The 25,576-nt window shown below is 32.4% G+C and overlaps 3 protein-coding genes across 3 annotated transcripts; 1 reads left to right on the top strand and 2 right to left on the bottom strand.

The window, feature by feature from the left end:
* Window positions 1–267: 267 nt before the first annotated feature.
* Window positions 268–2,927, bottom strand: LOC124824695 (L-galactose dehydrogenase). Its single transcript, XM_047297173.2, has 5 exons — window positions 2,698–2,927; window positions 2,392–2,620; window positions 1,995–2,294; window positions 1,232–1,360; window positions 268–675 (listed from the first exon to the last, which is right to left on the bottom strand). Exons 1-5 carry the CDS (start codon window positions 2,856–2,858, stop codon window positions 544–546), a joined length of 951 nt encoding a protein of 316 aa, XP_047153129.1. The 5' UTR covers window positions 2,859–2,927; the 3' UTR covers window positions 268–543.
* A 10,606-nt stretch (window positions 2,928–13,533) lies between these two features.
* On the top strand, window positions 13,534–15,400 carry LOC124824693 (transcription factor bHLH19-like). Its single transcript, XM_088112019.1, has 3 exons — window positions 13,534–14,121; window positions 14,452–14,820; window positions 15,000–15,400. Exons 1-3 carry the CDS (start codon window positions 13,579–13,581, stop codon window positions 15,072–15,074), a joined length of 987 nt encoding a protein of 328 aa, XP_087968145.1. The 5' UTR covers window positions 13,534–13,578; the 3' UTR covers window positions 15,075–15,400.
* Window positions 15,401–21,514: 6,114 nt separating this feature from the next.
* Window positions 21,515–24,957, bottom strand: LOC148205757 (malate dehydrogenase 2, peroxisomal). Its single transcript, XM_088103771.1, has 9 exons — window positions 24,726–24,957; window positions 24,407–24,622; window positions 23,841–24,155; window positions 23,474–23,563; window positions 23,308–23,391; window positions 22,341–22,376; window positions 22,137–22,226; window positions 21,953–22,047; window positions 21,515–21,864 (listed from the first exon to the last, which is right to left on the bottom strand). The coding sequence occupies exons 1-9, from the start codon at window positions 24,795–24,797 to the stop codon at window positions 21,792–21,794; spliced, it is 1,071 nt and encodes a 356-aa protein (XP_087959897.1). The 5' UTR covers window positions 24,798–24,957; the 3' UTR covers window positions 21,515–21,791.
* Window positions 24,958–25,576: the final 619 nt, after the last annotated feature.

Genomic DNA, 25,576 nt, shown 5'->3' with positions numbered 1-25,576 from the left:
GCCTCATTATTATTTTTTGTGAATTGTGTCTAAAATCTTAAGATTATCCTAAACTATCACTAGATAATTGAATAAAATTAAACACTTAATAACATTATCAACAGTCTGTTGAAGCTATCTTTAGTTTCTTTGGCTTGATGTGTTGTTGCATCATCATATTCTAGATGATGTGTCAATAATATGTATTGGCTTGCAATGATACGACAATGCAAAATTGCTTCAAAAAACTTTCTGCATTGTAAACACTATCTATAAATTAAAAAAATATACAAGAGAACAAAATACTGCCTTTCTTTTCATTGTAGTTTTGCAAACCAGTTCAATCAGCGACTCTAACTTTCCAACCAAGGATGAAGGGCATTAAATAACGACGTAGTGAGAAATGTATTATTGGACGCACTCTAGACTATAAAACAAAAGTTATCTAGACAGTGGATCTTATTAGCTGTCAAAGCAATTTCTATTATTGAATAGGGTTATAGCAGTAAAGTAAACAGCAGGAGTGGATATCTCCATAAGCAATACCAGGCAGTAGAATAAACATCAGCTCTGCTGGATTCCACTGGGCCATGACTGATTTTTAGCAGGCTTCAGAATAGCTTCAACTTCTGATAGAGCCTCTTCATCAATGCCACTATTTGCTAGTTCTCGTGCAGCAGCAACATTTTCCTCCACCTATTTTGTTATATTGTCCCAGTTAGAACAAGCTTGGATAGCTTAGCAAGACATCAACTCTTCTAAGACATTCTTTGAATTCCATCAATACACCAAGATAAAAGATGTATTATACGCCAAAAGATGTATTATCAAATAACAAACCGCGACAGTTTGCGGTACCGCAATCAATTAGAGCCAGGAAATTTCCTTAGTATGTACTTTACTCATGCAATACTGACCATTAACTTACAGTATCAGATAATAAGACATTGCATTAGCATATACCTTTATGCTCAATATCGGTTTTTTATTTATTATTTAGTTGGTGGATGTGAAAAGGACAGATGAACAAACCGTAGTTATTTTACAGAGGAAGATTCTCACATGTTTCACTGAACACAACAAGGAGAAAGGTAAGTAATTTATAGACCAAACCATACAAAAGCTCTAGAGCAATATACACAAAATTCAATAGATGTTTCAGCTTTCACGCATTATACACAAAATTCAATAGATGTTGACAGTAAAGATATATACAATTAAACATGGCAATTCAGGAAGACTGAAACCGAACCTGTTCAACGGATTTCATGCCTACAAGCACTGATGAGATTTCCTTATTCAACAAGCTGTACTGCAACGCTAACTTTGAAATGTTTTTTCCCTTTTCTTTACAATGAGCGGCAGCAGCTTCGCATGCAGACTGCAAAGTTCCAAATTAAAATACAAATATGGCAAAAGAAAGACCATACTAATAGAATGCAGAGCAGTAGTAGCCTATAGTTGGATCCGTTCATAAAGATATTGCAAAAGAATGACGCAAGTAAAGATTTTTCTTCCAACAGATGACTACTTCATCTTCTTTTTATGTTGTTTTTTTCATCTCTAAATTTGTAATGCTTTACTTCTTTTCAGCCGAACTGGGTCACTTTCTATCTCAAGAGATTCAATCACAAAACCGAACTTTAGGCAAATAATGGGATGGGAACAAATATTATGCAGTTTCGTAATCAAACTCAACAATGACTTTGGTTTAAGAGAACACTGGGTCATGATCACTGACTCATTTATTTCCTTTCCTCTCTCATTTGAGGTTCTTCCGTTACTGAAAATAGTATTATTATTTCATTTTCACCAAATGCGTCTATTTAAGCTAATTTAACATCAGTGAGAGTGAAAACTAGGGGTATAATTGAAAAGAAAAAACATTAACATAGTCTTTCGAACCTTGAAAAGGAGAATTAAATTGAAACAAAAGGAGTAGTGTGTGATGTGAATTGAATTAGGGTTGAATGAGTATTTGAGAGTGAGAAAACACGCAGAATGAAAGTGCAGACCTTGAGTTGGGGCGAAGCCGGATGCCATGGAGGTGGGCCAGCATGAGTGAGAAGGCCCATGGAGAGAGGAGAAGCATTGATGATGCCAACCCCTTTGGCCTTCAAATAGGGTATCAAATCCCCCAAGCTGGAGTCATTCACAGAGTAATGGCAATACGAAAGCACCACATCAAGCGTCCCAGGCGGAACCCTATCAAGCACGTAACTGAAAATCCCCAGAGGAAGCCCCGTTATGCCGATCAAACGCGTCTTCCCCGCCTCCTTCAATTTCACCAGCGCCGGAATCGTCTCGTTCACGATCTACCAAACAACAACAACAACAACGAATCAATCAATCCTTCGCTTCCATGAAACACAAGAAGCTGAACGAGAAACGACAGAGGCAGAGGTAATTAACCTGGTCTAGGGAACCGAACTCGATGTCGTGGCACTGGAGAATGTCAACGTAGTCAAGCTGCAACCTCTCCAAGCTCTCTTCCACGCTCCTCGTGACTCTCTCCGCGCTGAAATCAAAACCGTCCACGTACCGTCCGCACTTCGTCGCCACAACGTAGGAGCTCCGAGGAGCTTCAAGAGCCTTGAGTGCCTTCCCCAGCACTTTCTCCGACAATGTCCCTCCGTAATACCTTAAAATTTTCAGAGAAAATCAATATATGTATGTATGTATGCATGCAATGTAATTGGAGCGTGGGTGGCGGCGTACGGAGAAGTGTCGAAGAAATTGATGCCGGATTGAAAGGCCAGGCGAACGGAAGCGTTGGCCTGCTCCTCGGAAACTGTGCCGAAGACATTGCCCAGTGGAGAAGCTCCGAAACCGATGCTGCTCACTTTCAGTCCGGTTCTACCAAGCTCACGTAACTCCATTCTCTCACTCTCTCACTCTCTCACTCTCTCAAACACACACTCTTCTTTCTTTCTTCCATCATACAGCAATGGATGATTACCATTTATGAATTTGAAAGAAACTTGCAAAGTGGACCCACCCAGCCACTGTTTTTCTGGCTGGACTGATTATTTCCTATTAAATAAATAGTGGATTTCGTATAATTATTATATTTTCTATGGGTTGTTTCTCTTACGCTTTTCCACATTTCTCCTTCACTCCATTTTAAAAATAACTTTCTTAGTTCAAAATATGCAGAAGTTTTTGAAATTTCTTTTAACGATTTGTTAACAAAAAAATCTTTTAACAAATTTTAAAATTTATGGAAGAAAAAATTGTTCAAGAATTTTAAAATATGTTAAAAGATTTTTTAAAAACTTTTACATATTTTAAAATTTATTAAAAATTTGGAAATTTTTTTAATAGACTTTAAAATTTGTGGAATAAATTTTCTTTAATAAATTTCAAAATCTGTTTTAAAAAAAATGGAACATAGAATTTTTTTTTAAATGTAAAAGATAATTTTAGAATTTTTAAAAAATATGAAAACATAATAAAATAAAAAGAAATATGGAGTGGTGTAGGAAGAAGTACATTTATGCAGAAAGTATCTAATAGTTTTAAGGATCCAAACTAAACTACCTTTCAACTCTTTCTTTTTGCGCCGTGGAATTCTCATATGCACCTTCTACAAAATATATAAAATTTCTTTGCACTCTCACAACAAATTTATCTTTTCTAGAAAAATATGAAATAAATTTAATACCTTTGTAAATTTATTGAAAACTATTTGGACAATTATAAGTTTTGTCCAAATATCGTTTTATAAAAATTATTAAAAAGTGGTAATCTTTTATAGAGGCTTAGTGAATTGGTAAATGTATTTGTTGATAAGGTATGATGGTGGTTGAGAATTGGTAAATATTTACATTAAATTTTTTATTTAAGGGTTGTCTCCATTATTTTGGAAAAATTTGAATATTTACTCATGAAATCAAAATTCTTTTTCAAATTTTAAAAGAATTGTGATAAATTATGACATGAAGAATGTTACTAGTATAACTCTTTAAATAAGCTATTTATTTTAACTTCAATTTATTACAAAGTTAAAACTAAATTATGAATTTTACTTCTTTATCTAAGGATTTATGACTCGTTTAATATTTATTTTATTATCGAAAATTTATTGGAACATTTTACTTCCATGGGAAAGTTTATACAAAAACTTTATAGGATTACCACTACAGAGAGTTATCACTCCAAAATATACAATATTTTCTTTAATGACTAGATTTTAATCCAAGGAAGTTTTCATTCAAAATTCAAAATTCTCCTAACAATATTCAACTATTCTCATACACATGTTTTAATTTTCTTAAAAAGAAATAAAAGAAAGTAGTCATTCATCTTTCAACATATAATTTAACACACATGAGTGTCATATAAAATAATATATATATATATATATATTCATTATACAAATTATTTAATAATACATGACAGAAATATGTTCTCACAAAAATAGTTGAATTATGATAATAGCAAAACAATCTTAAATTAGAAAAATAATTTTAAGGAATATGATCGAAGAGACACAAATACCACTGACATTTGAACCCAACCGCATAAAGGATTGACATCACTCTCTATCCAAAACCCTGAGACAATGAGTTAATGAGTCGTTCACTTTTATATAATGCTCTACTTTCTCAATTCTATCCAATGTAGGACTTTGACTCACTTAGATTTCCAACAATTTACACTATCACTCAACAATGTAGACACCACATTATCACATACATTTTTTTTTTCAATATACATAACATCCAAATTGTGGTGTAATAAGTTGTCTATCCAATAAGAAAGTTAAAACATATACTTTTTTTGCCATTGTTGAGTGCATAACTTAGCATTATTAACTCCTTGATGTCTTTTGGCTCATTCTTCAAGTAATGGTTCTTTCCCAAAATCAACATTAAGATTTTGAACTTGTTGTAACACACCATATTCCGAGACTGACAAAGGTGAATTTCTATTTTCTATATTTTCATCAAATCTCATTAGAGTCAATTTAAATTTATGTCTTCCATTCAACTAACGACAATGACTCATGAAACAAAATTTACCATCTTTAATAAGTTTTTTAAGAGTTGTGTTTTAATTACATCTATGACATGCCAACCCAATGTGTGTTCCATCTAGATAAGGTTCTAAGACCTAGTAAATCACTAATAGTCCACAATATGTGCATGAATATCAAACATTTCATTTCCATATGAAACAAAATTTTTGATACTAATGTTCCATAACTCTTTCAACTCTTCCATTAGTGGTTGTAATTATATTGTTTCAAATATAGAAAGCTAAGGAATAAAACAAAGGCTTTCATATCAAAGTAGACACATCTAGCTTGTTATTCACAATGGCCATGAGGATTCACTTTGCTATAATTCCCATGGTTATTTTGGCTTTACAGAGTTCTGCAGATTATTGTAAAATTTCCTTTATCATTGACTTCAACTAGCTTTGATTTGCTTCACTCAAAGTAATTTTTCTCTTAAACTGATGTAGTTTGGTTATTTTGAAAAGCATAAGTAATTAAAACAAGTACTTTGGTTATTTCGAAAAGTAGAAGTAATTAAAACTTTGTTATAATAATTTCTAGCATGAGTTTTTATTTGTTTTCCTCCTGCATCAGTTATGACTAATTTTAGTTATACTAGTCCAAATGGCCTGTGAATTGGGAAGCTTGAGCCCATCTTATGCATCAAATGAGAAAGTATAGAGTCTTGCGAACCTTATCAAGATTGATAATGTCCTGAATAATGAGTTGAAGAATATTGCAAGAAACTATCTTCTTACTAATGCCACATTACTTAAAAACAAATTCAACATCGAGGTTTGTTATTAAACTACCATATCACTCTATGCTGCCTTGTAGCAATCCTAAGAGTCCTAATTGTCCACTAATTGGCCTACCAAAATGACAAGCTCATAAAAAAAAATAGTGATGCTTTTAACAAAAGGCTCCAAAATGAAAGGGCAATTGAGCCTAACACTTCTAACTAATTATTAAGGCGCAATATATAAAGCACTAAAATACACACATGTTTATGAATTAACTGAAGGAGATTCAATCAAATGTGCAGAGCATGAAATAAACACTAGTAAAAAAGTAATTTTTTAAGTCTCTCAATTTAAGTCAGTTCCAAAAATACTAAACTTAATAAATGTTCAGTGACATTTTTGTAAATAATTTGTTAAGCTCATATCAGACTTAAATTTATATTTCAAGTCTATTAGAATACAAACAAACTTAATTTTATATCTTGAGTTTTCCAACAGACCTTAACTTATATTTTAAGTTTCTTAAAATACAACAAGACTTAAATTTTGTATATGTTAGTTTTTCAACATACCTAAATTTATTTCTAACCTAAATCACAACTTTTTCTTCATCAAATCTCAAAACACAACACTAACTCTTTCTCCATTTTCTTTCACTATGAGAAATTTCTTCCTCCTCTCCATTATTGCACCATCCATCTTCATCTTTGTGTGGGATCTCCTCGCCTCTACGTCCAAGGGCACATGTGTCGTAGCTACCTCGCAGGCCATGCTGCCTTAATGCACTGTGCGTTGATGTAAGTTTCGCCGTCTAGGGTAGCCTCTTCTCCACCTTCGACTGCACTATGGTTTACCTGCAAGAAGAAGGACCCCTAGAACTCCATTATCGTCGGTGCCACTATCGGTGACTTCCTCTCCATGCCCTAGGGTCTCCTTGTTGCCTTCGGCGCTACCACATTCGGCGGCGCCCTCCTCACTCTCATCAAGGGTGCTGACATCATGTTGAAAAGGTTCCTTAGCAAGCAACAGTAGATGCCCATCATCATCGATGACGGTTCCCCTCCCAATGAGCTACCGAACTAGACAACTTCAATTTCTCTTTTCTCTTTTTTGTTGTATTCTATAAAGAAAATGATTGAATTTGTGGATTCTTGTGTTGTATTTGTTTGGTTGTGAAGATGTATTTGTGTTGTATTATATTCAAATTTCATCTTTATTGTGTATTGGAAATTTGACATATAACACTACAATAAAATCGCGTATTACCGAGGGCCTTTTGCCCTTCGGTAATGCCTCTGATGCCTCTTCATATCCGAACCACATCTTCATTTAGCCATTCTCTGGAGAGATCCACCCGCACACATTTCTTTTTCTCTCGAACCTTCGCTTGTCTCCGATCCATATTTCGAGCTCCTCCGCCTCAAATCTTAATCCGCCAGCCATGGTTAGTCTCTAGATCTTCATTCTCCTGTACATTTCTCCCTTACCTCAGCCTAATCCACCAAAGAATCCATTTTTCACCGATTAAACCTATCCTCACCGTTCTATCTTCACTTTTGCCCGATTAAAACCTCTGTTCGTTCCATTCCATCAATTCAATCGTTGAATCCTTTCTCTCCACCGATCAAAATGTCCCAAATCACCAACCGTAGAACGTACACCGATCAAACCATTCAATCTAGGGTTTGCCTCTGTTTTCTATCATCCGCTATTCTTCTTCTTCGATTAGCTCGATCTGTGCCAATTTCCATGGTTCCTCGTCGATCCACCTCGACCTGGAGCTATCAAGTGGTACTCAGAGCCTAGGTTAGGCGCGTCTACACGGAGCTAAGTATTTTCTTTGCCTTTCCATGTTGTCTTCGATTAATTGTCTTGATCTGTTTTGGTCTTGTATTGAAACTTTAGCACATGGATTGAAAAATACAATTTTTTTTCTTATTATTGTTAATACCCTATATGAACTGTCTGTTGTGCTCATGTGAAAAGAATAAGTTTCTGTCATAGATTGCTTTACATTATTTTATGATTTTTGATATTTATGTTCAATTCTAGCAGTGGCCGTGGAAAGGCTTTTGATATGAAAAATGATAGAGAAAAAACAAGAGGGCGTCGTGGTGGGAGTGGCTCAAGAAAGGACAAAATTGACGCTCTTGGTAGGCTCCTGTAAGCATTACTTCTCTCTAATGATTTTATTTTTCATAAACATTGCCTTTATTTCCTTCCTTCATGGCGGCCAAATATTAGTTGTTGTGTTTTGTTTTTTGTATGAAATATCTAGTGGCATTGTTATTCTTTTTCTGTGTGGAAAGAAGTTTGGGAAAAATACGCTCAATTTACTATTTGAGAATCCCTGCATGACAAATATGATACATCAGCTTCCCTGTCTATTTGAATACAAAATAAAAATCCTTACATATATATTCATGAACAAAAATATAACAAACTTTAATTGTTCAAATATAAAAAATCCTAGGAAGCAATTGGGATTTAACCTCTGTTATTAGATAGTCTAAAGATATAGACCTCTGTTATTATGCATCTAATTTCCAGTTAAATTTTTCTTTTACCATTGTCATGTTAAGATGTCAATGAAAAACTCAACAATGCTTACTGTCTTATGTTGTACTCTCTTTCCTTTCTCAACTTCCTGAGTTTTTTGTTTGCATAATATCTTATTAACATGTTTTAGTAATTACCTTAATTAATCACCATTTACCAAGTGTGAATATGTCTTGACTGTAATAAGATAATGTTGTCTGTGTATATGTAAATCAAGATTATTTTAGTCAGGGGATCAAGATGATTTGGGTGTACATAATACAAATTGAATGCATCGAATCTTGAATGTTTGTAAATTCTAGATATTGCTTCCTTCATTGTTTTCCAATTCAATATTTCATACTTTTATATTTCAATTTCCATTTTCTGAAATTTTTCCCCAATCCTCTAGTTCTATTAATTTTCATATTACTTTTAGATGACGTGTATATTATCCCTAGTTTCAATTGCACTTTAGTGTTCCATTTTTCGTTAATGTCCAGTTTTAGTAATTACTAGGATTTTTGGTTTTCTGTCATTTCAAGCAATTCCATTTAGTTTACTTATTAATTGTATTATATTTCATTGAAAATACTCAACTATAGTATAGAAAATGGATTCTACTGTTATACTGAAAAGTCAATATTTAAAAAATCGAATTCTTTTTTTTTATGCATCACTTAGTTTCAGGTTCTTTGCAAATGATGAAATTTGGAGGAAGGCTTGGTGTCAATACTTGGATGTTGGTTCTTGGTCAACTACTGCAGTAGCATTAATTCATGCATTTTTTAGCTAGATTGAGGTTCACCTGAATTCATCAGCTTGATTAGAAGTTGTTGGACCAACTTTAGGTGTTAGGAATTGGCAGATTTTGGAGTCCGGTGCAGCAACTTGTTTATGGAAGGAGGCTGGTGTGTACCACTTTTATCGAAGTCTGCTTCATGATGTCGCCTGAACTTGGATAGTCTTTATATTTATAGTTTTAGTATTAGTTCTTGTTTACATTTTCTCTTCCATTGTCTGAGTTGTTATCTTATTTAGAAGTAGAATTTAGATGTTTTTCCTATGTACTGAGGTGTAAGAATTTGTAGTGTTGTGGCAGCAAGTATCTTATGTAAAAGACTACAAACATATTATGCAATATCATTTAATATTTCCTTTTCAACTGTTCTTATCCAATAGAAATATTAGTGGTTAGTTTGACTTGATGTCATGAAAAATTTCATAATTTAAATTAGTGGAATGAAACTAGGGCCTCTGCCCTTCATAGAAATAGTGGGATTATCGAAGGCCTTTGTCCTTCGGTAATTACCGAAGGCCTTTACCCTTCGGTAATTACCGAAGGCCTTTGCCCTTTGGTAATTACCGAAGGCTTTTGCCCTTCGGTAATTACCAAAGGCCTTTGGCCCTCGGTAAATGTTAGCGACAAGGGATTTACCGAGGGCTCTTTGACCGTCGATAAGTCGTCTGTAATTATCTTTTACCGACGGTTTTGGGCTGTTTCCGAGGGCTCCTGGCCTTCGGTAATGCCCTTCTTTTTTGTAGTGTAAGAAAGATTTATTTTGTGGTGGTTGATTACGATAACTTGTTACTACCAAGGTACCAATGAAATATATGGTTAGATTTGTAATTTTAGACAAAAAAATCTAAGTCTGTTGATTTATAATAGAGTCAAAATTTAAATATGTTGTTTAATAACAAATTTAAAATTTAAGTCTGTCAAATCTAAGTCTAGTATAAAATATATTTAAAAAGCTCAAAATAATAGACTTAAAAAACTTTTTTATACTAGTGAAAGTCCAAATATCAAATCCCAAATGAACACTCCACCATCGCTTTTTATATGTCTAAAGTAATAAAAAGCACACTTAAGAATTAAGCAAAGAAGTGAGTTAGGCATGACAAAGTGGGAAAGTGAAAATAAATTCTGGAAATTGAAAAAGTACATATGCTTTAGACTATTCAGTCTCTCTTTAGACGATATTGTCTGAACAACTAATCCTTCCTCACAATCACCTCTTGTGAATCCTTCTTCATTTGATAACACCGATAAATATGTTATTATCAGTAACTTTCTCAAATGATATGAGGATCAATAGCCTTCTAGTTCCAATGCCTATGTAGCATGCACAAGTTTCTTTTATTGATTTGACTCAATCTTCTGCTCTTGGTCCTTGGGTTCTTGACTCAAGAGCCACAAATCACATTATTGATTACAAATCTTTGTTTTCCTCTTTATCCTCTTTGAATAATTTACCTTCTATTACATGGCCGATGGATCTAGGGCTTTAACTCGTGGTATTAGGATTGTTAACATTTTTCTTTTTTTATATCCATTGATAATGTTATTTATGTCCTTGGGTTCCTTTTAACTTATTATCCATAAATTGTCTAACTCATACTCTTAATTGTGTTATTTCTTTTACCAAAGATTTTATTTGTTTATAGGATCGAAGTTTGAGACAAATAATTGAAACCAGATGTGAGTCTCATGATCTTTATCATCTTTGTTCCTCTACACATGTTGGCACAATTGTGGAATCTTTTTCTCCTCTTCATGCTCAGTTATGTCATCCAAGTCTTGCTAAACTACAACAACTTGTTCCTAGCTTATTCAGGTTATCTAGTTTGGTATGTGTCAGTTAGGCAAGCATTGACATTGTTCCTTTCCTCATAGTGTCTCACAACTTTCTTCGTTCCCTTTTGCTTTGTTCACTTAACATTTAGGGACTTAGTTGTATTAAGTCTAATTTAGGTTTTCAATATTTTATTAATTTTATTGATGATTATTCAAGGTGTATTTGGTTGTTTGAAAAATCGTTATAAATTATTTTATATATTTCAATTTTTTAAAATTAAAACTCAATTTGGTGTTTCTATTTAAACTTTGGGAAGTGATAATGACCATGAATATTTTTCTCATTCTTTTAAACAAATTATGAGTTCTCATGACATTCTCCTTCAAAGTTCATGTGTTTATAAACCTTAACAAAATGGGGTGACTAAGTGAAAAAATAAACATCTTATTAAAACAACTTGCATTCTTATAATTCATGGTGAGGTTCATGAATATTTTTGGTGTGATGTTACTTCATGTTATCTCATCAATCGCATGCCCCATTTGGTTTTAGAAAATAAAATGTCACATTCTATTTTATTTCCTCATGAACTGCATCCTTTATCTCTAAAAGTTTTTGGTTCTATATGTTTTATTCATAATTTTAGTGATGTTGTTGCTTTAAAATTGTACATGTAAGGTTGTTGCTTCAAAATTTCCTTCATCCATTATTTCTTGGCCAACAACATTTCTTTATGTGTCCTATGTCATATTGTAGCATCTGGAATATTTATTTTCTTCGAATTTGATTTACCTGTTTGAAATTACATTTCTTGAATCTATCTTTAGTTATTATTGAAACATTCACTTACTTCAACTTCCCACTCTTTCTTATGTATTTTTATGTTTCGATTTTTTGTTTTCAAGAACAACACATCCTTAAGAAATACATTTTGTTAAATATGATGGAGATGCTTTTAGAATTTTGAACTATGTTCCATGATACATTTCTATTCTCCAAAAAAAAAGTCAAATTTCTGAATAACGTTATTAATGGTTATTAGATAATTCAGACATAACAACCGTGAGAGTTATAAGACGACTTAGTAATAAGATTAAAAAAAAAGAAGATAACGTGAGAGTTATAAAACGACTTAGTAATAAGATTAAAAAAAAAGGATAAGAAAGGTTGTGGGGATTCAAATCTATATTAGTTCTCGACAATTACAAAAATTAGTTTGATGAGCTTGTCGAAAGATTTTTGATATACATGTTTTCCATACATATGAATTGATAGATATATCCAACCCTAACCTCCTATTAAGGTATCTTAAGGGACATTACTTGTCAAAATACAATTTTCCTATAGTATATGTTGTTGGTGTCAGTGATTTCTTAACGTCACTTTTCTTTCTTCCTTTCGAACGACAAAGTATAATCATTTCAACACTGAACACCGTTTGATTTATGCTCGTTCCAATGAGCCAGACTGTACTTGGGAAGACAAGTTTTTCACCCCACACATGCCACTAGGGAATTGGCTAAAACCTTCTCAAGTCAATGGAAACTGTTGCATTTCACAAAAATTGGGAAACTGTGCTGTATGAATCATTAGGCTTATAATTCATGATCAACATCTTACCACGTTATCACATAGGCTTTCGTTATTTTGTTATTTAATAGCTGATGATGGTGTCACTGCCCTTTGCAAATGATCTTTGACCAAGAAAATGAGAGACTCGGAAAGAGCCAAGGAAGTGACTTAACAAAAGAAAGAAAATAAACACGTACCTTGAGGCTTTGGACACGATGACAGGGACCACATGATGATTCTTGTTTTAAGCTCTTGATCAGGATTTCAATGACTAGTTGGTGAAGAACACCCCAAAGTCCACAAAAACAACAGAAGTTGGGACACTGATTTGTCATTTTGAAGGCAACAACTTGATATAAAATGAGTTGTATCTATGTTCCTTGATTGAAAATGTTAGCTTCCATGGTTGTCCAAGACAATCCACCCCATAAAACCCGTGAGTATGATAGTGCAACTGTTCTATAAGTTGAGATACAGTAACGTCAAGTAGGACAAAGATTATCACAATAACCAAATATATAAGCTGCTGTTTCTGGGACATAGTCCTCATTCTATAGTACACTGCATATACTGCAATATCTGTTTGAGTAAGTTTCTTATCTTCACCAACTTTCTCATAAAGATCTTTAATTACAGTCGACAATGTACATGTACATAGAATCATGGAGTCTCTGTGGTCTGATGATATGGGGATTTTTTTTTCTTACATGTATTGGGTTAGGGATCACTTATAACCCAAATCTGCATCAACTAGTTGAAAATTAAAGTACCAAAGCTTATCAACTTTAAACTGACTATTGACTTTTCTTCCCTAGCTCTTTTTATTGCAGAATTGGCTTTCTTATGGAGATCACATCTATCAGAGAATTACCTGATATGGTAAGAATTATGAATAGCTCTTGTAAATAATGATATTTGAATCTAGGGTAACTTTTACCCTATACTTAGTTGATAGAGAATCGTTTTTCTAAAAGTTGGAAGGATTTAACACTGGTGAGTTAAAATCTGGCTTTTCGTTGTTAAATAAGAGATATCTACTATAGGAATCAGTAGCAGATGAAAATACTTGAATCTTTTCCTTGCTAGAGCTTGGTTGTTGAAATGTCTTTCATGAAAGGTTTTTATGGTAAATATATGATGTTTTCTGATCTAGAAGGAACAGGAAATGATGGAGGACCCTAATTTGCTCCGTCAGTGGCACCTGAGTTCTATTGATGACCCTAACTTACTGCCAATAGCTGCTGCTTTTGGAGAGACTTTTCAACAACACGCATTTACGTATCCAGACTTCAATCCCAAAGCATCCATGGAAACTACACTTATGGACATTGAAAGACCAACAAAACATCATAAAAACATCGGCTGGAATCCCATCAAAAGTTCTGCTCAGACATCAGATGCACAATATGTATCTTTCCCAAATCTTCTTTCGTTTATGGATTCCAATCACATAAGTCCATTGGGATTAGTGAAGGCCAATGAGGAGGCTTGTCCTATAACCAATAGCACAACTTCTCTGGACACTTTCTCTCAGGGAATCTTGGGGAATCATAACTATCTCTTTAAGGCATGCCAAGAGACCAAAAAGAATGGAAGACGTTCAAAAATTTCTCATCCTCAAGACCACATCATAGCTGAAAGAAAGCGAAGAGAGAAGCTCAGCCAGCGCTTCATTGCCTTATCTGCCCTTGTTCCTGGACTACAGAAGGTATACAATATATCAATGTAAATGCTTTTATGTGGTTCTCCTTTTCCTGTATATGATGTACACTGATCACTATATTATAGTCCTTCAAATTATGTAACTCTTGTTATCATTTTAGTTCTTAGGTAACTTGATAGAAAATTTAAAGATCAATTAGCACACAAATTCAAAGATTAAAATACAAGTGGAAGGTAATTTTAAGGATAAAACTGTTGATTAATTAGCTCCTACTAGTTGTGTAGTTGTTAAACAAGTAGGTATTCCTAGCGTTACCATTTTTTGTGTCCATTCTGTGTGCTTTTATCACATGCATCGGTCACATTTTTGAATCAGACGGACAAAGCTTCTATTCTTGGAGATGCTATCAGCCACTTGAAGCAATTGCAGGAGAAAGTAAAGGCTCTCGAGGAGGCACAAAACATGAAGAAAACTGTGGAGTCTGTGGTAATTGTGAAGAAATCTCAACTGTCCTATGATGTTAACAATTCTTCAGAATATGATGGCCCGTTATTTGAAGAAACAATTCCCGAAATTGAAGCAAGATTTTGTGGGAGAAATGTCCTCATAAGAGTTCACTGTGAGAAGACCAAAGGTGTGGTGGAAAAAACAATCCATGAAATTGAGAATCTCCACCTGAAAGTCACCAACAGCAATGCCATGGCATTTGGGAGATGCGCCATTGATATGACAATTATTGCTCAGGTATAATCTTTGTACAACAGTAGCATGTATAAGTAATATTGAAACTTTTTGTTGACACTGCAGAACTGAATGAGACAATAAACATGTTTAGTTGATATCTATGCATCGTTTTTCATAATTATTTCCACTAAACTGCAATTTTCTTTCAATATGGTGAATTATATTTGTGCTGCATACAGATGGATATGGAATTTTGCATGGGAGTGAAGGATGTAGTGAGAAATCTCCGCTCAACTTTTACATCTTCCATGTGAGGACGTTCTGTTAGTTCACATCAATCAAACCAACTTCAAAAAGCATAAGAAGAATAGGAGTTATACGGTCAACAATATATGTATCAGTTTAAAGTTTAAGTTCCTTGGTAATATTTGTTCATGGTCTTGTGCAATGTCTGTGATCTACTTCAACCATATTCTCCTTTTTGCATGGTCAACTCGTTGACCATGTTAATGCTACCCACCTGTTTCGAGTTTCAACTGTTACTATACATGGTTAGCCATTTCTTTTTGGCAGGAGGTTGAAAAGTTCAACCTCTCTGTTTTATGTACCCAAATCTGATATTTCCTTTGGTTTTAAACAAAAATGTGATTGATAAAAGTTGTGAAGAGTTTGAATATGGTCTTGCAGGATACATATTGGATGAAAAGAAATTAGTTTCATAGTTACGATAACGAACAAATGCCCTACTTGTTATGTACCTACACTCTTATATATTACCTTAAAATAATATATACTTGTAAATATATATATATACATACATATATATATATATATATATATATATATATATAATTGAGATTGGTTTAAAAAAAAGATGTGGTAGAGAAGTACATAACTTATCTTTGATCATATTTATGCATTCTATGAAGAAGTTATTTTTATTTCTTAAAAGATAAAATTATTTAATTAAAAATGATAGAGTTACAAAAATATCTATTTTGTATGATAGTATAATTAAATATTTTATAAATCTGTCCTAGTAACTACTATAGTTATCTTAAAAATATATAAGAAAAGTTCTCTTATTTTATATTCATATTTCATACTTTCATTTTATCCTTAATTATATCTTTATAATTTAATTAATACAATTATCTCCACTATACAACAAAATAATAATAAATATAAATTGACCATCCATTAAAAAATACTGCATATTAAATCAGCAATACAATATTTTTCTTTCTTTCAAGAGAATTTATAGCATAGCAATGTAATTATTAATATTTTTTTCTGGAAAGTTATTATATACCTGTGTTAAATATAATTATTTTAATTATTAGTACATTTTTACATATTGTGTTAGCATTCATTCAACCATCCATACTTAAAACTAAAATAGAACATTATAATTAGAGTTTAGGAGTTAGAGTTCCATTTGAAATTTATTTTATTTATATATTATAAATATATATATATATATATATATATATATATATATATATATATATATATATATATATTGTAAAAACAATTATCAAATATTAACACTATCTTATTATTGGCTTTTTAAAATTAAATAATAAATAAGTATATTTGTATTTTTACATGAAAAATATTTCTAAAACAGAAATATTTTCAAAAAAAAATAATGTAAATAAAATAATATTAAACAAATATTTTCAATGTTTCTCTTTGTCAATATTTAATATTTGAATTTCAAATTTTAAATTTGATTTTCTTCTTTTTCTTCTTGATTTTCTCCTCTCTTTGGCTGGTTACTTTTATTTGTATCTTTCTTATGTGGGATAACATCTTTATTTAATTTCACATTTTCATCTCTTTTGTATTTCTTTTTCTATCTAAATCATCTTATTTTTCAATTATCAAACTTATTCAAATATATTCATCTTCTTTTTATCTTCATTATTCTTTTATATTTTATTTATTTGTAGTAAACTCCTCTTTTTCATTACATCTAAAAGCAAAGTTTTCTCTTTCATATAAATTTTGAATATGTCTAGGTTATTTACATTTTTAATTACATACAAGTTGTTTTCAAACGACACTTTATAACATTTCTCTAATAAGTGAACAAAACTTAACAAATTGTGAGTAATTTTAAGAACATACATGAAAAATTAATTTGACACTTAGAATCAATTTGAATTAGAATTGTTTGTGTACCTTTCACAACAAGTTACTCTCCATCCCACTAAGAAAATCAACAATTATCGATGATAAAAAATTTCTTGATAAAATACTTGTTGATAAATTTTACAGATGGATAAAAAAATTCATCAATAATTATTGACAATCACAAATTTTTCGGTAAGTATTCATCAATAATTATGATGAAAAAGATCTGTTAGTAATTATTGATAGATAATTAGTGACATATTTCGGCCTTTGATAAAAATTTGTCAATAAATGTCACAATTAGGTTTTCTTATTTCTCCTTTTCCACTTCTTATTTTTTCTTTTCTTCTTCTTCTTCCTCTTCTTCTATTAGAAACAAATGTCATCAGTCACAACATAACAAGTAATAAATAAATTATCATTCTTCCAATGAATTTGTGAAGCACAATGTCAAATCTTGGACAAATAATTGGTGTGCAAATGATATTTAACATAGGATTGTATACATTGTTAACATTAATCACCAACTTCACTCTCATGCATATTCAATCATCTCACTTCCAATTTCATGTTAAAATAAACTCACAATCTTACTCAAATCTTCGTTAGCAACTTGAGCCTATGATTATGATTGAGCTAATCATATCCTCAACAAAGAATTGCATCTTAAGATCAATAATCTAATATTACTAAATGAATCGTGTTCCATCCCTAAATGCAAGTTCAGTTAGGAACTTTGTTTCAATTTTATATTACACAAGATACTTCTAAATACCCTATGAATCAACATCAAGCCATAGGTGAGCAAGCCATAATAAGCATTAAGCAAAGAAACAAAAATACTATTAAAAAACATATTTATTAATCATACACAATAAATAAAAGTTTAGTTTACTACATCTAATCCTAACAAATAAATTTAGCTCTCCATTCTAGGGGAGAACTTAGAGCATACAAAATGAAGAACTAAGGAAGAAATTGGAACCAAAGAGAAGATGAAGACCTTTTACCAAGACACCTTACAATTTCTCCAAGCTCCAATCATACATCCCCTTCTCATTTCCCCCTCCACTTTGCAACTCATCTCCTTCTTCAAGCCCTAAAGGGAGAAATCACCGTGGATGAAGATGGAGACCCAAAGAGGATAAGGGAGATCTTCCTAGTAGCCTCCAACGGTCTTTCCTAGTCACACAAGGTGGAGAGAAATTGTGATAGTGAAAGAAAAAGTTGAAATCCTCATAAAAACACAAATAAATACCCAAATATGTCATATCAACATCGACACCACCAGATGCAACCTTTGGACTTTTGGGCACAATCATCCAGATCGAGAATAGCCAGCCTCTACGATATCACCACTTGGCGTTAGCTTAGTACCACCCAACATTAGTTTTGCAAAACCATGTGGCACCCAACATCGTTTTCCACTGTCGAATGGTAGTTCTTCATATCTTATGTTGTCCAATGTCGAATTATATCGCCCAACGACATCCTATGAAAAACGAGTGGCGCCCAATGCCATTTGTGGTTGCTCAACACTAGGTAGCTCTATTGTTGAATTTGCTCTTTATGTTTGTGGTGTTGGGTGTGTTTCTCTTGGCTCCTAACACAAGTATTTTTCCTCAAACTCACTTTTTAGTAATGCATGCTTCCTTGAATTTCAACTTCCTTAGCTCCACCAAATTGCTTCATATTTGCTTATTACAAAACACCTAAATAAGGATTAGAGCTATAACTAGCTTAAATTAACTAAAGCATAACAAACTACCAAAACAAGATGAATTTAAGGACTAAACAAGATAAATGTTAAAGAAGAGTTAATTTTATTCATGAAACTTGACAAACTAGGTAAAAATTAACGTTATCATCTTCTCCATCCTTATTTTTTTCTTCTCCTTCATCGTTGTTGACACTGTCGTGTCCACCGTCACTAGCTCCTTCTTTTCCTTCTCATCCTCTTCTTCCTTCTTCCCATGCTCCTTCTCATTCTCTTCTTCCTCCTTCTCCACCTCCACCTCTACTAGTGTCATTGTGGCTTCCTCCCCTATTGCACTACCGTTGTGCTATCATTTCTCCTCTACCATCATAATCATTTTTGACTTATCCTCTTTCATTCCCCTTCTCCTCATTCTCTTATTTTTCTCTTTTTATTCTTACTCATCTCCATTGTATTTATAAAAATGTTTCAAAAATTTGATGCCTATTTTACTAATGAAAAATTTTGTCGTGCTTATTTTACTAATAAAAAAATTTATCGATAATAAAAATTCTAAATTATTAACGAATTACAAACAATTTGTTTTTAAAATTTCCATCACTGACGAATTGATTAACGAAATTTAAAAATTCAATTGTTGAAGGATTTAAAAAAACAATTATTATAGTTTTATCGCAAAATAGTCAAGCCCAAAATGAGAAAATTGGAACATTTTGTTGATAATAGGAATTATAAATTACCAAAGAATATATTATTGAAAAAAATATTCGTTGATAATACAAATTTTAATTTACTAACGAATTTTATTGACGATTATTTTCGTCAATAATTAAAATTCTAAAGTATGTCGATAAATTTGACTTTACTAATATATTTATTTTTGTCTATAAAATTTCATTATCAATTAATATAGTTTTTCCAAATCTTACTTTAGAATTATTTAATTTTTTAAGTTCTTTGAAAAAAAAAAATCATAAGTTATGTGGCTTTTACTATCACTATCTATAAATTAACCTTTTGCATATTGGTTAGTTGTAATATATAATGTTGCAAGAAGTAATGTTGCAAGAAGTATTGATCCTCTTATTCGTCCATTACAATGTTGATATCTTCTTTGGAATGTTAAAATCTGCATATCTTTTCTACCTATCTTAATTAACCATATCTATAACATTTTGCATCTGACTTTCGTCAATACACTTACGTTGGTGATTATTTTTGTTCCAATAAGAACATGATAAAGAAAGTTTTATGTTATTGTTTTGGTTGTACTTCAATAAGGACAAGATGGAAACACCATTTTGTATTTATTCTTTATTTTTTATTTAAATTTTTAGCCAATATTTGATGATGACAATAATTACAATTTTAATTCAAAGTGATGATGTCGGTTGCACTAAGAATGTTATCATGATGTAATAATACTTTTGTGTGTCTTTTTATAATCTTTGTTGATGATGATAGCCTATGACTATCACCATAAAAGAATCGTAAAACGAAGAAGAAAATAAAGACGTGGTAGATAGAAGGATACGTGGATTGAAGAGAAGAAGGATGACTACTGAAAATTGCAGAGAAGAGAAAGCTCATGAGAATGGTTCGAATAAGAGTTCTAAATAAGAAGCTCGAAGTGTAAATTTGAGAGTTCAAATGTTTTTAAATAGAGGCATTCAATGTGTTTTATACGGAACAACACATCTTTCCTCATATGAAACATTCTTGAAGGGCGAGTTTGGGAAACAAAGCATCATCAGTAGCAAAATTGTTGCAGATTTACATAATAAAACTCAGTGGTAAAAGATCAACCATTGTAAATCCACTTGCTCAAACCAGCTGTGTATCTTCTCACTCCTGCCTTAATCCGAATAACTTATACATGGCTATTTCAATTAACAGAATTGAATCCAATAGGTTAAGGGAAGCAAAAAAAATCCGTGCGGTATATGCAGATATAATCCCAGACGGATACTTACTACAGATATTTATTACCAACTAATAACATGTACAGGATATTTTAATACTCGTCCTAAACAGGTCGAATACAAATATTATATATTATCTGATTTACGAATATTCGTTCTTCATAAAAAATAATAATAATAACTTAATTATATTTTGTAAAATTAAATTTAATTAAAAATAAAATTAATTTATATTTTATTAAATTTAATTTAATTGAAATTAAATTTTAATTTATATTTAATTTAATTTATATTATATTATATATAAATTTTTGTATCTTTATTTAAATTTTATTTTAAAAATATATAAAATATTTTTTTTAAAATTTTTGCAAGTATTTGTAAATATTTGCGAGTTTTAAAATTCCTCCAAGTATTTTTTGAATAAATATCTACATAAGTAGCGAACGAGTTACAACTCAAATTTAATTTTATTGATTGAATTGCAGATAAACACCATCCGTTAGTCGACCAGTTATTATCTCTAGTTATTACAGCTTGCTGAGTTGAGTTAAGCACATGCAATCGAGAAACTGAATATATTTTCTATCACTCAACTTTATTTATAGATGCTTCTACATCTTTACTCACTTCTTAGACATTACCACTAGAGTGAATTTATGTCCACGGCCCCAAAAAAAATCTTCTGCTGCATCTCATCTTACAACTTCCCACTTTGCAATAAGACAATCTAATGATGGTTCTTGCACAACCTGATGCCATCATGTCATTGACAGAGGACGTATGTATTTTGTCTTCTCCAAAATTCTGTCCTTTATTTCATTTTTTTATCCCTGATTATGGAGATTAGTTTGCTCTGATGGGTGACAGAAGAGTGGACCATTGGTGTTAGAGATCTCATACCATTGATTAGAGAAAAGATATGACCACAAATTCTATCATCAACCTTCTCAGTTTCTGCATATACAGCACAATCTAAAGGAACAAAAGAGCCATTACTATTTGTTATGCACTGTCAAATACTAAAATGTGTTGCGAGTAAAATAAGATTTTGAATTAGTACAAAAGACCCATATTGTAGTATCTTTCAGATCATTATACGGTTCCACGATATCCGTGATCATCAGTAGTAAGGGATGACACCGAAAATTTAAAAGATATTTTTAAGACAAAAAAATCTACTATGAACAAAGGGAAGCGTTACAGAAGGTCTTTATTTAAAAGAAACAGAAACTAGTTTTTCCTGGTCACATTTATTTATTGATGAAGTCTATACCCTTCTGGATGCTTCCTGCTAACTCTTTCTTTGCTTTTTCCAACCCAATCCTGTGAAGCATTACACACCAAAAGTTTCACTTTCTGTACTGCTTACTGTATCCAAGAAAATAGGGAATAGATTCATAAACTATGATACCTTTCATACTCGTTGAGGGGGCCTAATTGATATACCTCTTCTGCTCCAGCACGACCGAGACGTACCTTCGTTGCAAAGAAGGGAAGTTCTGTAACCTATCGAAGGCAAGGCATATGATACTGTTAAATAAGATCTAAAAGACAAGATAGAGAACAATGCAAGGAAAAGGACGTTAAAATGGAACCTGAGAATCAACAAAAGCACACTCCACCACCCCAGCTTCTCCTTTTAAGCCACGGAGGCATGCGTCCGCAAACTTGGCAGCTGCATATGCCTACACAATCAGGAGTGAGATTTCAACTTTGCATGTTTGTCTACTATGACACAATTGACACTTGATTGATGATATATATGTAGAATATGAAGATAAAGTTGATAAACAATTAACCATGGATAGTGTGGCCGAACCAGCACCAGCTTTTGCCTGTAACATGAATATAATTGTCAATTGATTATGATGAACATTCAATCACAACCAAATAGAGACCAGGAAACGAAAAACAAAATTTTAGATTTCTTTAAAAGCTAAAGTCATGGATACGAAAACATGGTTGAGCAGTAGAGATAATCTATTCAGACCAGAAAAATATGTTAAGATACAAATAACTACTGTTATTAGCCCTTCCTTTACAGCTGAACTATTGAACTATTGCTACTAGTCATTATTTTAAAGTTGACAAGTTTTACTTTGTTGATACTAGTTTAAACACAACTCTTTGTGATACCAAAGAGGAATTTTCACTCTCTTTCAATGATAAGTTATATTCTACTATACTTCTCTGTATTCTTCTATGTTTTCTGATTATAGTATGCACCTTTGTTTGGGTACTTTCACTTATTTGAAAATCTTAACTAAAAAATGATACGGTCAAGTGTATAGTCTCCTCTAATTGTCAAGCATTGTTTGGGTATTTTCACTTGTCTAAACATCTAAGCAAAATTCATATGGTCAAGTTTATACGCTCCTCTTATTAAACATCTAAAGCAAAATTCATAGTGTCCTCTGTAGTCTCCGGTGATGATGAAGGAAATTGGAGAAGTTGCACAAATCTTGCATTATCTTGGATCATAGCACCTTAAACAACTTATAGTTGCAGCATCATATTATATTTTTCTCTGACCTCTATTAATATTTCACTGTTAATCTTGCATCAGGCAGATGTTGGTAACGCTGAAAAGAAGGATGCATAAAAATTGACAGTGACACAATCTGTCATCAACTAAGAAATGACCATAGGAACAAGTATATATTTGTATGACCGTAAATTATCAACATATCATATGCAATGGATCTTATTAATTATCCCTCTTCTACTCCGTTTAACTGTTGAGGTTATAGATTCAAATGAAAGTACCTCCACAACTTCAGTTCCACCATTTTGAATGCGATTTGTCAGGTATTCAGTTTCTTCTGCAGTGAAACTACTGGGAGGCTTAACCTGTTAAAGCAAGTTTGAAGAAGTTTCAAGACCTGACGATTCTATGATACTTTTTAAATTAAGGGAGTATTCTCTACAAGACCTGTGACAAAAGAGGCAAAATAGTGACCCCAGCATGACCTCCCACCACTGGAACGTCAACCTCTCTTGGATCCACTCCAAGTACCTCTGCCTGCAAGAAGAAAACATGGCCGGACATACACACCAGCCTGAATTCATACAATTCCAGCATACACTATAAAAATCTCACATGTAGAAATATCTGCTTTGTTCAACCAATTGTAATACTTTTCATAACCACATAAACAAACCAATTTAATTTAACAGTTAACTCCAAATTGATTATACTTTTAGCTTGTAGTCTCCTATATTTTATTTCTACAGCACAGCATGAAGGAAATTTAAATGAGTTATAGACTGTTTGAATAAGAACAGCAAGAAATGCTTACCACAAAAGTATTTGCCCTCACAACGTCAAGAGCTGTAACACCCAGAAGTCGCTTTGGGTCATATGTACCGGCTCTCTTGAAAACCTCTGCAGCAATAGCAACAGTGGAATTCACGGGATTACTGATCAAGTTGACAATTGCATTGGGGCAGGACTTGGCAATTCCTTCACTAAGGGTCTTCACAATTCCAGCATTTATTTTAAATAAATCATCCCTTGTCATCCCAGGTTTCCTTGGCACCCCAGCAGGTATGATTACCAAGTCCATGCCAGTGAGTGCACTCTCGAGTTGTGGTTGTCCCAGAAAGCCACGAACCTAAAATCCAAAAAAAAAAAGAACACACATTATTTGAAAAAATGTCAGCTAAACATCGTTAAGTTCCAACATAAAAATATTTTCAATAAAAAATTCCTTGATCCTTAAAAGAAACCCCCCTCAAAAAAATCTCCATCAGTACCAAAGGGGAAAACTATTGTAACCAGCCTTAAGCATTAGCACAAAAACTACAACTCGGTCTTCTGTTCTGATTTAATTGACAATGAATAATTCAATGAGAAGAAATTTACCACAGCACCAGTGTCCATGTGGCTAATATCAGCTGTGACACCGGGGGTGTTGACAACATCATAAAGATGAAGAACTGAAACCAATGGGTTAATCTTCATCAACAAAGAAAGGGATTGACCAATTCCGCCAGCAGCCCCCAAAATTGCCACTTTGAATCCAGGTGCCCCACCCTTTGCTCTGCACTCAGCTCTCTTGAGAATAACATCGCCCCTTTCCTGTCACAACAAATTAAAAACTTGTTTCAGAAAATGGAAGCTAAGACTTATTGATCATGCAAGAAACACGGATCCAGATGTGACGTGAATTAGAGGAAAAAACCTGGAAATTCGAAGGCTGAAGATGAGCAGAGATTCTTGCAATACGCTGATTGGCTCCTGCACGTGCCTCCATTTTTTTGTATCACTGGTACGATCAGAGAGGGAGAAACAGTGTGTGTTGAAGCTGAGGGTGGAAAATTTGAAAAGAAACGATGGGAGCAAAAGAATATAAATTTATGAACAGAAAATAAAATGAAGGGATAATGAGAATGAGGAAGTTGACATATACGTCCAATGTTTTTCCCCTTTTAAAAAAATTTCACGAAAAATTGAATTTTTTGTGGAATCCAGATTTCTGAATTCTTATCCTATCATCTTCTTAGGTCTGAATTGAATGTGGCTCTCACAATTTTAACAAAGCTTCAAGCAGATTGCTAACTATTCGGTTCATGATTAAGATGGCTGTTTTTTTTAAGTCAGAACCTGACTAACGCTGGATGGATAAAAAATATGTTATGTTACTTGAGATTGGGTTATCTAACCAGATAAGAAGAGTTCCTGATATATTGACTCGTTTTTTTTAAAAAAAAAATAGAAATATTTGGAAAAGGATGGTATTTTTTTTGTCACATTTTTCTATTAGTCCGAAATTAAATTAATCTTCTTTTTAAAATTTGTAAGAAGGTTTGTATTTGTCAAAACTGTCTACTTATTACGAGATGAGTTTCAAATTTATAAACTAGTTTGTTTGATTAAATTAGTTATAGTTGTAGTTTCTTTTTGAGATAATGAACTTTTTATTAAACATTTTAGTACTTATGTTTATTTTTTAAAAGTTATATAGTTTTTATTTTATTTGGATAAATCGTTTTATTTAAATAAGTTGATATAATGAGTATTAATTAAATTTAG

The sequence above is a fragment of the Vigna umbellata genome, chromosome 1 (genome assembly GCF_029865625.1).
Source record: "Vigna umbellata cultivar VRB3 chromosome 1, Vumbellata_1.0, whole genome shotgun sequence".
Taxonomy (NCBI): domain Eukaryota; kingdom Viridiplantae; phylum Streptophyta; class Magnoliopsida; order Fabales; family Fabaceae; genus Vigna; species Vigna umbellata.
Note: the sequence above shows the minus strand (reverse complement) of the source record. Positions and strands in the feature narration are given on the sequence as shown.

Excerpts from the sequence above, each read along its gene's own strand:
- LOC124824695 (XM_047297173.2), bottom strand. The coding sequence starts at position 2,858 with ATGGAGTTACGTGAGCTTGGTAGAACCGGACTGAAAGTGAGCAGCATC. Across the intron at positions 2,295-2,391 it reads AGTTCGGTTCCCTAGACCAG|ATCGTGAACGAGACGATTCC; the intron begins GTTAATTACCTC and ends GTTGTTTGGTAG. Across the intron at positions 676-1,231 it reads GCATGAAATCCGTTGAACAG|GTGGAGGAAAATGTTGCTGC; the intron begins GTTCGGTTTCAG and ends ATAACAAAATAG.
- LOC124824693 (XM_088112019.1), top strand. The coding sequence starts at position 13,579 with ATGATGGAGGACCCTAATTTGCTCCGTCAGTGGCACCTGAGTTCTATT. Across the intron at positions 14,122-14,451 it reads TTGTTCCTGGACTACAGAAG|ACGGACAAAGCTTCTATTCT; the intron begins GTATACAATATA and ends TTTTTGAATCAG. Across the intron at positions 14,821-14,999 it reads ATATGACAATTATTGCTCAG|ATGGATATGGAATTTTGCAT; the intron begins GTATAATCTTTG and ends TGCTGCATACAG.
- LOC148205757 (XM_088103771.1), bottom strand. The coding sequence starts at position 24,797 with ATGGAGGCACGTGCAGGAGCCAATCAGCGTATTGCAAGAATCTCTGCT. Across the intron at positions 24,156-24,406 it reads ACATGGACACTGGTGCTGTG|GTTCGTGGCTTTCTGGGACA; the intron begins GTAAATTTCTTC and ends TTTGGATTTTAG. Across the intron at positions 22,377-23,307 it reads GTGGAACTGAAGTTGTGGAG|GCAAAAGCTGGTGCTGGTTC; the intron begins GTACTTTCATTT and ends TTCATGTTACAG.